Genomic DNA, 13,967 nt, shown 5'->3' on the forward strand with positions numbered 1-13,967 from the left:
TCATATAAAAATGCTTACCACTTTTCAGTAAATGGCACATATTTATAACTTCCAAGATGCCCTTATAAAGATTGCCTAAAATAATACACAGAAACCCAAAACACATAAAAAACCTGCAAGTATTATCTATTATATACTAACTAAATATAAATCTTTATACATCTATTATACATTTTCAATTTTTCCTTAGTTATTATTCCAACAGATATAAACAATGCTGGGATCAACATACTTGCAAATGTGCCAACAAATATGCCAGAATATATAGGACATGGCATTTCAAAATTCCCACTCCAATTCTTAACTTAAGTCAACTTTAGTCATTTCTCCACTTTTTATTTCTATCATTAGAATAGCTGGGTGAATCTCAAACACAAGTGAATAAATAGTAGAAATTCAGTCAAGTAATATTAAGGCTAATGTAATTAAATTTTCATGTTGTACTTTTTTAAAGAAACAGAGCAGCTGCCAACTTTTCAGCTGAGAACAAATTTCTATAGTTCTTATTTTATTAATTACTTCTCAGCATTCTATATGGACTTTAACCAAACCAATAATTTCTTTATTAAGAATCTTTTTTTAAAAAGTATGTGTATATGAAGGGCTTTAATAAATTTCCAAAAAAATCAAAAATAAAAAATTTAAAAAGACTTATCTTACTCATAATTTTGCATTTAAACAAGCAATTTCAAAACACAAAGTTTACAGCTACTTTCTAAGCCATTAATTTGACTAGCTTTTATAAATAATTGTTGTATTTGTAATATTATAAAATATACTGCTAGTCTCAAAAAATTTTATATACTTTAGTTCAACAAATATTCCTCCCCACCCCTCGAAAAAAGAACAATGTAATCACTTTAATTTTTGTTAGCAGTCAGAAAAATTTTTATTTAGGAAAAATATTCCCTCAATATTTATTAGATAATGAATCTTATTTAAATGAATAGTTTACTTTTACTTTTCTGTGTAGACCAATTTAAAAGTATGCCACTTTCATAAGCAAACTGTATTTGTCTCATTCTACATGGCAGATCAAAAATTAATACTTCTGCCTTAAAAATTATGAGATTTTCCTCATTATGAATTAGTTGTTTCTATATGGATTACTGTTGTGCTGCTAAAAACAAATGTTAGTAAAAGTTACGGAGACATGGGAAAAAAACAAACTATAATACTAGTTAATAATGAAATACATTAAACATTGTTTAAATATTAAACAGTAAAATACTCCTATATTAAATAAATAATTAAAAATTGCATTTGTCAATGGGAATATAGGCCAATACCACCAATAACAGGGATGGTCTAGTGCAAAGGGTGGCCACAAAACAACAACAACAACAAAAAATCAAAAACCACACATACATACAGAAAAGAAGGAAGAGGAAACACATTTAATACTGGTACTGTTTTCAATAACAAATTAAACCAGTGATTCTGAATCCTTCCTGCACATTCAAATTACCTGGAGAACTTTAAAAAAAAAAAATACTGATGACCAGGTCTTGTCTCAAATTACATGAAAATGGGAATCAAGATTCAGGCATGGATATTTTTAAAAACTCTCCAAATGATTCTAAAATGCAGTCAGGGTTGAGAGCAACTGATTGAAACCTACATATTTCTTACTGTTCCTTGACAGAGAAGAATGTCCTATAAGTATAGAAACAGAACTTTCCTTTACAGGTTGGGCATACAAGGGTATCTCCAGTTAGCAGTAACTTATGGGGGGGTAAGTCAAGTTATTAATTTATACCTCATTTCCATTAAAATATCTACTTATACCTCTCTTCATTCCCTGTAATTCTGTACTCTCAAACTCCAAGACCAAGAAGAGTCAAACTACACTTTTATAATAAATTTGTTACACTGAAAATACATTACTCATTCATGCATGTAAGTATTTACTGAATGCCTACTATGTGCCAGGCACTGTGTTAAGTACTGCTATATAGGACCATGTCATGGGAGAATAAATGGGAGTAGCTGAAAATTTTTGTTTTTTAGAATAAACAGCTAAAAAATAATGGAATGAAATTAATTACATGGACCTAAATAAGAGACTAAATTGTCAAAGAGAAAAAGAGGTGCTTATACTAAGGGTCTGATTTTAAGATAGATGGTTATAGCATATTTGTCCTTTTCCTAATGTTCCTTTACAGTATTTCCATAAGCCTTTGAATATACATAAGGCAAATTCAAAATAGAAAAATAAACCTCATTCAAAGTAGATGTTCCTAATTTTAACCATATTCTGTCTCAAGTAAAGTTCATAAATAAGTACAAATACCTAAAATCTTTATGGGAAGGTAGTTCATATTGACTTGTAGTAGTCTTGACAAGTAATCCTACATAAAAATATTACAGATTCTGGTCCTTGACTATTTCATCATGGAGAAAGTTTACACAACATGTAATTTATTTTGGAAATATATTTATATGCTAAGAAAGCCTAATGTAAACAAATTTGAGTTTTCTTTTATCTTTAAGGAAAGAAGATGCTAAAAAGGGAGGAAAATAGGGGTAGAATCTGTTCAAACCTTGTAAGTATGCTAAAATCTAGTAATTTAAAATGCTGACTGTTCTCTTCTGAAGAGCCTTGTAAATATCATGTGAATAAATATATTTTCTAGTTACTAGTGGTATGAACTATGTGATCACTTAAAAAATAATAACTTCTCATTTTTGTGACAGTGTTAAATTTCATTAAGAAGCTAGATAATGTCAGCTTAATGCCTATGAAAGGCCTAAACGTTCACCAAAAATATGTTAACCTAGCAGAAAATTGCTGGGAATAAAAACGGAGAAAAAAATGACATAAGACTGTGATCAGCAAAAATTCCAATGGCAAAAACACTTTAGGAAAGTAAAGCTTCCTAGTTGCCTTTAAGGAAAAAAAAAAAACAACAAAGTGAAATCAAGGTTCAAGGCAAATGGTCACTTGATGTACCTTGGATGCAACATTTTGTCTAAAGTAGAGAAATAGTAAAATATTTCACTAAGTTAAAATATAGTTTTTATATTTTATACCATATTGAATACAGACATAAAAATACCAGTGTTTTTCTCTTGTTTCTTTTCAGACAATTAAGCAAATGTTTTCTTTGGTGCCTGGGAGTTTATCAATATTTAGGGATAATGGAAGATAAGAACTCCAAGACTGACAAGCCTAAAATAGAAGATTCAAAATCCTATACCATAAAAATTAGAATCAAAAGTGGACTAAAGACAAAAGGAGCTTAAAAGTTATACTGCAATAGGGCTGATACATATTCTTCCCCCAAATCATACTCTGGCTCCCAAAATAAAAAATACTACAGCCTATTGTGGTTTTAATCTGTGTTTTGAGATTTTTTTCAAATGGAAAGATATTACAGATAGAAACACATCATTCTAGGTTTCAAAATCACCAAAGTCAGTGAGAAGAATGTACATTCATTTAAATGTAATCATTTGTAAATAAAGAAATCTTGAAAAGGCTGAACAGTTCAATCACGTTGACGAATTGATCTTGATTTTTCATTATTCTTTTTAAATAAAGAGTAAGTGTAGATATAGTGTACATACAAGTTGACATTCTGATTCATTCAAAATAGTCACATCCCTTTGCTTGGTTTTGGATGTTCCAGAGACTAAAATTTAATACCATTCATAACATAGTATTTTCAGTAAAAAGAATTATAGAGCAATGAAAAATCAGAAGATGGCTCAGAGAGCCTTATAATCTCTAAATATACACACATTTATAACCTGCATTTATTTTCTAAAGAAACAAATTTTAAGTAATGCTAATTTAACCAATGGAGAAAAAACTTCTATCAAAATATACAATTTCCATTACAGACTAGAAGGCTAATATTAAAAAAATAGTTGTAAGCCAAAAAGTTTGCTTATATGGATGACAGGCATCATCTCCTTGAAGCACAAAGCATCAAATAAGGTCTTATAAAAGATCAATCTGTGACCTTCTTCATTTTTAAGTTCTTGATAAATTCATAAAGCTTGAGTCTCAATTTCCAGAAATGGAGGAGCCAAATAATTCAGAATCTCAAGTGGGATTTATGCTTTACCATGTACCTGAAAAAAATATTATGGTAGGTTATAATGACTATAGGAATTTTAGAATTTTTAGAATAATGCATGTAAAAACAAGTTGACATTTCTTAAAACTTAAAATCAACAGAATAAAATGCTGTTTTCTAGAAAACTGGAAATATAAAGACTTCTGGAATAAGCTAGAAATAACACTCCTCTTATTAAGTAATATAATCTAAGAGCTTCTAGCTAAAATAATGTATGTTTCACACATATCATGAGAGACTTGCACCAAAAATGTTACAGATTTTAAGGAGCATACCTCAAAGAGAACCGATTCAGTGGTATTTACTGTGATCATATGCTGTTCTTAAATTTGCCGATTACAAAACTGTTATTAATGTAAAGGGCTTTATAAACACTATATTAGTAATTAAAATAAATTTTAAAAAATCATTTCCTTTTGTGACCCATCCGTAACACAAATAAATCCAGAATCATAGATCTTTCAGTACTTGCAAAAAACATAAGGTTCTCTTAATCCAAAGTTCCTTGGATAGAAAATAAGGTTCAAAAAGGTCACACAGATAATTAGAGACAGATTACAAAACCAAGACTAAAGTCTAAGTCTTCTGACTCAGTTTAGTGTTACTTCTATCAGGCTATATTAAACTCTCCAACTAAAGTAATTATACAATAAAAAATTGTTAATTATGTACTGAAAATAAGCATCAAGTTAATGATGAAAGAAGGCAATTAGGGAATAAGACTGACAACTCTATGGAACTTAAAATTTAACTGAGACAGAAAAATTACAATAAAACACACATAAGCATATTTTAGAATCGGAATTACCTGTCCAATGTTTCCCAAAACCGTAAGAACACTGGTCTATCCAAATGACGTTTGTGATAGCTGAGTTCTAATACTGTTACATCCCATTTCTGAACATTTGGATCCAGACGAACTTCATCATACTTCAGATGGAAGGCTTTAACTATAGAGAGGGTGGAGAGAAGTTACCATTTTTACTCAAAATAAAAAAAAAGAAAAAAATTTCTTTCTTCCACCAACTGAAGCCGTATTATAACTAAAGTGATCTTTTAAAATATTATCTTTAAAAACATCCAGGGTTTATACACGCCAGCCACTGGACACTAAAATGAGGAATAAGGTAAGATAAAATGCATATAGTCTAGTGAAGGACAGTAAGAAAGACTATAAGGGTGGTAGGTTATCACAGAAACGTAAGAGTGCAACCATACCTTGGAGATATTGTGGGTTCAGTTCCAGACCACCGCAATAAAGTATCATAATAAAATGAGTTACGCATATTTCCTGGTACCTCATTGCAATTTTATAAAAGTTACGTTAACACTGTATCACAGTCTATATTACGTGTGCAATAGCATTATGTCTAAAAAACAATGTACATCCCCTAATTAAAATGTAATTTCTTGCTAAAAAATGCTAACAATCATCTGAGCCTTTAGCAAGTCCTAACTTTTTTTGCTGGTGTAGGATTATGCCTCAATGTTGATGGCTGTTGACTGAACAGGGTGTGGTGGTTGATGAAGGTTAGGGTGGCTGTAGCGATTTCTGAAAATAAGACAACAATGAAGTTTGCTGCACTGATTGACTCTGCCTTTCACAAAAGATTTCTCTACAGTATGTGATAATATTTGACAGCATTTTACTTACAGAAGAACTTCCTTTAAAATTGGAGTTAATCCTCTCAAACTCTGCCGCTTTACTATATTTATGTCATGTTCTAAATCCTTTGTTGTCATTTCAACAATGTTTATGGCATCTTCACAAAAGTGCTCACTGGAGTGAATTCTATCTCAAAAAACCACTTTCTTTGCTCATCTGTAAGAAGGAACTCCTCATCCATTCAAGTTCCAGCATGAGTGTGCAGCAATTCAGTCACATCTTCAAGCTCCACTTCTAATACTAGTTCACTTGCTATTTCCACACCCTATCTTTATTTCCTCCACTGAAGTCTTGAACCCCTCAAAGTCATCTATGAACCATGAAGGTAGGAATCAACTTCTTCTAAACTTCTGGTTATGTTAATATTTTGACTTCCTCCTATTAATCACAAATGTTCTTAATGGCATCTAGAATGGTAAATCTTATTAAATTAAAAAGTTTCAATTTACTGTTCCCTGATCCATCAGAGGAATCACTATCTATAGCAGCTACAGCCTTACAAAACTTATTTCTTAAATAATAAATCTTGAAAAGTCTAAATCACTCCTTGATCTATGGGCTAAGGAATAGATGTGTTAGTAATCATGAAAACAACATTCATCTCCTTGAACACCTTCATCAGAGCTCTTGCATGACTAGGTACATTGTCAATCAGCACTAATATTTTGAAAGGAATCTTTCTTTCTGAGCAGTAGGTCTCAACAGTGGCCTTAAAATATTCACTGAACCCTGCTGTAAACAGTGTTGTCATTCACGCTTTTTTGTTCAATTTCTAAAGCACAGGCAGAGTAGACTTAGCATAATTCTTAGCGGCCCTAGGATATTTAGAATGTTAAGTGACCACTGGTTGCAACTCAAAGTCCCCATCTGTATTAGCCCCTAACAAAAGAGTCAGTCTGTCCTCTGAGGTTTTGGAGCCAAAGCACAGCCTTCTCTGCAACTATAAAAGTACCAGATGGATCTTCTTCCAATAACAGGCTGTTTCATCTACGATGAAAATGTGTTGTTTAGTGTAGTCAACTTCATCAATAATATTCACTGTATCTTCTGGATAACTTGCTGCAGCTTCTTTATCAGCACTTGCTGCTTCACCTTACACTTTTATGTTATAGAGATGGCTTACTTCCTTAAATCCATGAACCATCTACTGCTACCTTCCAACTTTTCTTCTGCAGAATTCTCTCCTCTCTCAGCCTTCACAGAACTGAAGAGATTTAGGGCACTGCTCAGGATCAGGCTTTGGCTTAGCAGAATATTATGGCTGGTTTGATCTGCTTTCCATACCAATCAAGCTTTCCCCATATCAGCAATAAGGTTGTTTTGCTTTCTTATTATTTGTGTGTCGACTGGAGTAGCACTTTTAACTTCCCTGAAGAAGTTTTCCTTTGCATTCACAACTTAGCTGTTTGGCATAATAAGCCTAGCTTTTGGCCTGTCTCAGCTTTTGACATGCCTTCCTTACTAAGCTTAATCATGTCTAACTTTTGGTTTAAAATGAGAGATGTGCAACTCTTCCTTTCATTTAAACACTTGGAGGTGACTGTAGGGTTATTAATAGGCTTAATTTCAATACTGCTGTGTCTCAGGAAAAAGAGAGGCCTGAAGAGAGAGAGAGAGAGAGATGAGGGACTAACTGGTCAGTGGGGCAGTCAGAACAACAGTTATCAATCTAAGTTTGCCATCTTATATGGGTGTGGTTTGTGGTGCCCAAAACAATTTTAATAGTAACATCAAAGATCACTAGTCCCATATCACCATAACAGATATAAAAATAATGAAAGTTTGAAATATTGTAAAAACCACCAATACGAAAGAGACACACACTGTTGGACAAATGGTGCCAATAGACTTGTCAACACACAGGTTGCCACAAACCAATTTGTTCACAAAAAAAATTCTGCAAAGCATGATAAAGCAAAGCACAAAACAAGCTATGCCTTGTACCTTACACACACAAATTCAGTCAAAAATCTTGCAAAGGCACTGATGTCTAACCTAAGATCTAAAGGCCAAGTACAAATTAAGCGAGCACAGAACAAAAGTGACCTAGTGAATAAGCTGATCATGCCGAAAGAGAAAATGGATTAGTCTAGAAACTAGAGAAAGTTAATAGAACTGCATCATGCAAAATAATGTAGGGAAGGGATATATATAGCACAGAGGTTCAGAAAAATGTTAGGCTTGCAGGCCATATTAAGTAGTTTTTATAATATTTAAGTGACATGGACAATCACTGCAAAGTATTTAGTAGAGAATAATTATAGTTTATTAAGCTAGAGGATAAAGAGATTTTTCTTCAATAGAACAGAATATATATGGGTGGCAAGAGAAAAGTGGGGAATGAAAACTAACAAAATTTGGTAAGAAATGATGAAGAGAAAAAAACTGCTAGGAATTTTGGTGGTTTTTTTGATAGCTACTATAAATGGGATTGCCTTCTTGATTTCTTTTTCAGCTAGTTCACTGTTCATGTACCACAGTGCTAGTGGTTTTTGTATGATGATTTTGTATCCTGCAATTTTACTGAATTCATTTACCAGTTCTAAGAGTATTTTTGGTAAAGTCTTCAGGTTTTTCTAAATATAAGATCATGGCATCTGCAAACAAGAACAATTTAACTTCCACTGGGGAAAAGACAGTCTTCAATAAATGATGCAGGGAAAACTGTGTATCTCTATATATAGAAGAATGAAACTAGATTCCTACCTCTCACCCCATATAAAATCAACTCAAGACCTAAATATAAGACCCCAAATTATAAAATTACTAGAAGAAAACACAGAGAAAACACTTCAGGACACTGGTCTGGGAAAAGGCTTTATGAATAAAAGCACTGACAACAAAAACAAAAATAAACAAATGAGATTATATCAAACTAAAAAGCTTCTACACAGTAAAGGAAACAACCAACAGAGTGAAAAGACAACTGAAAGAATGGGAGAAAATATCTGCAAATTACTCATCTGACAGGGGATTAATACTCAGAATATACTAGAAACTTAAAAATTTCAAAGCATAAAAAATCAGATTTTATAAATGTGGAAATGATCTAAACAGACATTTCTCAAAAGAAGACACAAAAATCGTCAACAAATATATCAAAATATGCTCAATGTCACTAATCGTCAGGAAATGCAAATCAAAACCACAATGAGGTATCATCTCACTCCAGTTGGGATGGCTATTATAAAAAAGACAAGAAAATACCAAATGCTCCAGAGGATGTGGAGAAAGGGCAACTCTTATACATTGTTGGTGGGAATATAAACTAGTAGAGCCACTACGGAGAATAGTCTAGAGTTCTCAAAAAACTACCAAGAGAACTACCATATGATCCAGCAACCTCATTAATGGGCATTTATCCAAATGAAAGGAAATGAGTATACTGAAGAGATATCTGCACCCCCACGTTTAATGCATTCTATTCACAGTACTATTCACAACAGCGAAGATATGTAATCAACCTAAGGGTCCAACAACAGATAAATGGATAAAGAAAATGTGGCATATATGTACACAATAAAATACTATTCAGCCATAAAAAAAATGAAATCCTGTCATTTGTGGCAACATGGACGGAAATGGAGGACATTATGTTAAGTGAAACAAGCCAGAAACAAAGTTAAACACCAAAAGTTCTCTCTCATATGTGGAAGCTAAAAAAAAGTTGAACTCATAGAAGTAAAAAGTGCAACAGAAAATACTATTGGCTGGGAAGAGTAGGGGGTGGGGGGAATACAGAGAGATTTGTTATGACTGGATAGAAGAAATAAGTTCGAGTGTTCCATACCACTATAGGATTATAGTTAACAATAATACATAGTTTCAAATAGCTAGAAGGAGGAAACTGTCTATTCCCAAAACAAAGAATGATAAACATTTGAGATAGCTATGCTAATTATGATAATCTGATAACTATACATTGTATGTATCAAAATATCACTATGTACCCCATAAATATGTACAATTATATGGCAATTTAAAAAGTTAAACTAAAAAATTGTAATCAAAGATATATCTAACATACATTGTCTACTACACATTATGCATTATTGTAGGCACTAAAGACACATAGTGACCAAGACAAAGTCTCCACCCTAAGGGAGTTTATATTCTAAGAGTCAATAGTTTAACAGATAAATATACAATATTCAGGTAGTATAAATGCTACTGAGGAAAAATAAGGCAGAATAAGGACATAATACATGTGTGGAAGGTTTTTGTCAATAGTATTTAGAGAGGGGTTCTCAAGATTATCTAGAAGCAGGTAATTGAAAAAACAAGTCTTGCAAAGATTTGGGAGAGGAAGATTTTGAAGCAGCTGACACAAAGATTCCAAGATGGAAGCAAGCATGGAATGTCCTATGTTGAAGAATAATTTTTTAAAAAAATGTTAAAAAAATGTCACACTTGCTACTTTGTTTGTTTGGTTGGTTGGTCAGTTTGAGACAGGGTCTCACTATGTAGGCCAGGGCCTCAAACTTCTGGGCTCAAGTGACCCTCCTGGCCCAACCTCTCCAGCAGCTGGGACTGCAGGCACATACCACCACAACCAGCTTCAGTTTAACTTTCTTTGCAGGCAATAGCCTATATATACATTCTCAGCTACAGTGTAAAAAATCTGAATTTTATTCCACATGTGATAGATAGTAAGCCACTGGAAAGTTTACAAGAAGAAGGTGAAATTATATGATTGCCATTTTTAAAAGACAACTCTGGATTGTTCGGCAGGTGATATAATCTAGGGCAAAATTTCCCAATTAGTTGTACTAAAAACAGGTAGGTTATAAAATAATGATTTACAATCTTTTTCTCTCCTTAATAATCAAGTTGAATCATTCCAGCTAGTTTATCATTATATCTGCAATCCCTTTATTATCAAGGGAGCTTTTGTTTTGCATGTGCATGTACAAATGTTAAGCTTTTTCCCCCCAATTTTTTACTTTTTCACTAGCATATGATTATGATCAGTATCATAACCTGGTATAAGAGGTTTTAAAGAGAAAACAATTGACTTTTAAAGTTTTTTCTGATAGCTATTTTATGGATTGCTTGTTTCATATTGCTTGCTAGCATATTGGCTTTTGATGTTAACAACTAAGCAAGATTCAATTCTTGATAAACATTTAAAATGAATAATTTGTGCCCAGAAAAATAAACTTATTTCTAATTTATTTGCTTTTATAAATAAAAGTCTCTTCATCAGACATAAATTATTCATTTTGAATTTAATCAAACAAATTCATTAAAGGGGCTACATGTAATAACATTCAAGAAACTTACTTTCAAAGTAGTATTCATATGTGTAAAATAAATTCGTCGATTAAAAAAAATTTAAAACTCATGCATTCAGTGTAAATCAACATTTTAATCATTTCCATTCTGCTTAGGTGTTGCTTTTCTAACTTGTTCAACTATTTGCTAATCATTCTTCAGAATGCATGTAAGTTACATTTTAAAAAATGATCAAACTGAAGCCATAATGGCCTACAGTCTTCTTTAACAATTTCAACAGATTTCATCTTTATTGATATTTATTTTTCCACCAGAATAGACAACTTTTAAATTTAAAGCTAGGATACTAGAGTCCAAAAAGCATAAGTCACTAATTTTTAAAAACATATAAAGTTTCACTCATACTTTATTTGCATGAAGCAATGATGTGAAACAAACTTACACCAACATATTATCATTAAAAAAATCTTTCCTATTCAGAAAAAGTATTAAAAGTTTTTAAGCCTCTGGAAGTTAAAAACAAGAAGTAAGCTGGGCACGGTGGCTCACGCCTGTAATCCCAGCACTCTGGGAGGCCAAGGAGAGCGGATCCTGAGGTCAGGAGTTTGAGACCAGACCAACATGATGAAACCCCGTCTCTACTACAAATACAAAAATTAGCCAGGTATGGTGGCGTGCGCCTGTAATCCCAGCTACTCAGGAGGCTGAGGCAGGGGAACTGCTTGAACCTGGGGGTTGCAGGGAGCCGAGATTGCACCACTGCACTCCAGCCTGGGCAACAGAGCAAAACTCCATCTCCAAAAAAAAAAAAAAAAGAAGAAGAAGAAGAAAAAGAAATAAAGTTCTTTTGTAAGAAGCCAGTTTTACCGGAGCACAATGAATTACAACTGCAAAATATTTCACACAACTCAGAACTGCTTGTTTTTGCAAACTTCATGAATGCTGCCAACATTTTTTGGGGAAAGCAACAAAGCAAAAGAGATCAAAGAGGTGCCCTTTTAAATAATATTTAGATATACTGATCGCATGACAAACGATAAAGGGATAATACAGAAGATTATTAAATAAAAATATTTTTTCAATGGTAGCTAGCAATAATTTGAAGACATTTATCATTAAAAATATCTTGAAAGGGGCTTCAAGATAGCTAACTAGAGGCATCTGGCACCTGCTTCCTCCAAAAAGAAGAACCACTTTCTGTAAGTTACCAGGAGGGTCAACAAACAAAAAGAACCAAAACAGTGAGTAGATAATCACACTTTGAATAGATGATCTAAGAGAGTGCACTGGAATTCAACAGATAAAGTGAGCAGAAACACCTAAGGCAAGGAAGGAGAAGGGAAGCCAGGATGAGCTCACCAGTGAGATAAGGGTGAGAGACCCCTAATGGTCCACATTCCCACCTCAAGACTCCTGCAATCTTAGCCAGGGGAGAGCCACATGACCCTCAGGGGTCCTGACACCAACACAGAAAGCTGCCTAGAGACCACAAGATGCTCCAGATAGGAGGTTCATGCTTGGGTCCTACACATGCCCTAAGCAGCTGCATGCAGCACAGCGCCATTTTGAGGGCTCGGCCCCCACCAGACTGCATCCTACCCTGGGGCCCAAGAGTCCTTACACCCTAAGTCGGGGATGGGGGAAACACCTGAAGACAGCCCCCCAACCCCTGCAAACCTGCAGACAATGATGATACCTAAGTGCAAGCCACTGACAGTGACCCCACAACTCCAACAGTCCATGTATTTAAAAGCACCCTGAGGACAGATTCTCCCAATCACAGCCACCAACTGGCGGAAGCTCACACGCCCCAGATGCCTGCTTACTGGCCGTTGCCACTGAAAACAACACTGCTCTCCCCAGCAGCAGGACCCAAGTGCTGGTAGCACGCTGCCAAGGACCTGAAGAACACCCCACCCCTGTCTGCAACCTGGAGGCCTGAGGACAGGCCAACTTGGCTGGGCTCTGTCCTCCCCTTCTGCCACCCTAGCAGTGCCTGAGCACACATTTTGGGGCCTGAGGGTGGCCCTGCAACATCCTCCACCGTTGGCACCTGAGCACTTTTCCCAGGGGCAGAAGACACGCCCAACCAACCTGCCACTACCACCACAACTGTTACCCACCCGCACACACCCCCTGTGGGCCTGCGCACTGTCCTGTCCAGCCCATCAAAGCCACAATCGGTAACAGTGTGGACCTCTGGGGAGCCAGAGGTTGCCCCTTCACTGCTACTGCCATTGCCCACTGCCCAGAAACCTGACCTGCTCACCCTCCAGGCTCACCACTGCCACTGCTGGCACCCAAGATGATGTCTGGACTTACTAGCACAGGTGCCAGCATACGTGGCCTTGGGACTCAAAAACAGGCAGGCTCAGCCTGCTGCTGCCACCACTGGGGCCCAAGGAATAGCCTGCCTGATGTCACTGACCCCAGCAAAACTTCACCACACCCTCCACTAACAAGCAAACCTTAAGCCACTGAGGAAACCACAGACACCACTGACGCTGTTTATAGGTAAGAAATTACACAGCCAGTATGAAGAACCAAAGCCAAAGTGCCCCACCCAATCAAAATCATAGGTACATCTTCGGGGAAAAGTCCTCCCCTAAAAAAGCAAATTCAAAAAACTAGAAGAAGCAATGTTTATACCAGATGTGCAGATATCAACACAGGACACAAGAAACAGAAAAAGTAAGAAATTATGATACCTCCAAAAAAAACCAGAATAATTCTCCAGCTACAGATCCCAATGAAAAATAAACTCAGGAAATATCAGAAAAAGAATTCAAAATAATGATGTCACAGAAACTGAGTGGAATACAAGAGAACACAGAAAAACATTGGAGAACTGCTTCAGGACACTGGTCGAGGCAAGGACTTTATGGCTAAGACCTCAAAAGCACAGGCAACAAAAATAGATGGGATTATATTAAAGTAAAAAGTTTCTGTACAGCAATGGAAACAATAAACAATGTGAAGAA

At 34.9% G+C, this 13,967-nt stretch overlaps 1 protein-coding gene across 1 annotated transcript in view; it reads right to left on the reverse strand.

Moving 5' to 3' along the window:
• Positions 1-859: 859 nt before the first annotated feature.
• The window catches only part of CDC73 (cell division cycle 73), a 131,450-nt gene continuing 118,342 nt past the window's right edge, over positions 860-13,967 (reverse strand). Inside the window, exons 16-17 of the mRNA XM_031016526.3 lie at positions 4,894-5,035; positions 860-4,080 (exon numbers count right to left, since the gene is read on the reverse strand). Coding sequence (XP_030872386.1) covers positions 4,044-4,080; positions 4,894-5,035 — 179 coding nt within the window. The 3' untranslated portion in view covers positions 860-4,043. The remainder of the gene's footprint in view (positions 4,081-4,893; positions 5,036-13,967) is intronic.

The sequence above is a fragment of the Gorilla gorilla genome, chromosome 1, assembly GCF_029281585.2.
Source record: "Gorilla gorilla gorilla isolate KB3781 chromosome 1, NHGRI_mGorGor1-v2.1_pri, whole genome shotgun sequence".
Classification (NCBI taxonomy): Eukaryota; Metazoa; Chordata; class Mammalia; order Primates; family Hominidae; genus Gorilla; species Gorilla gorilla.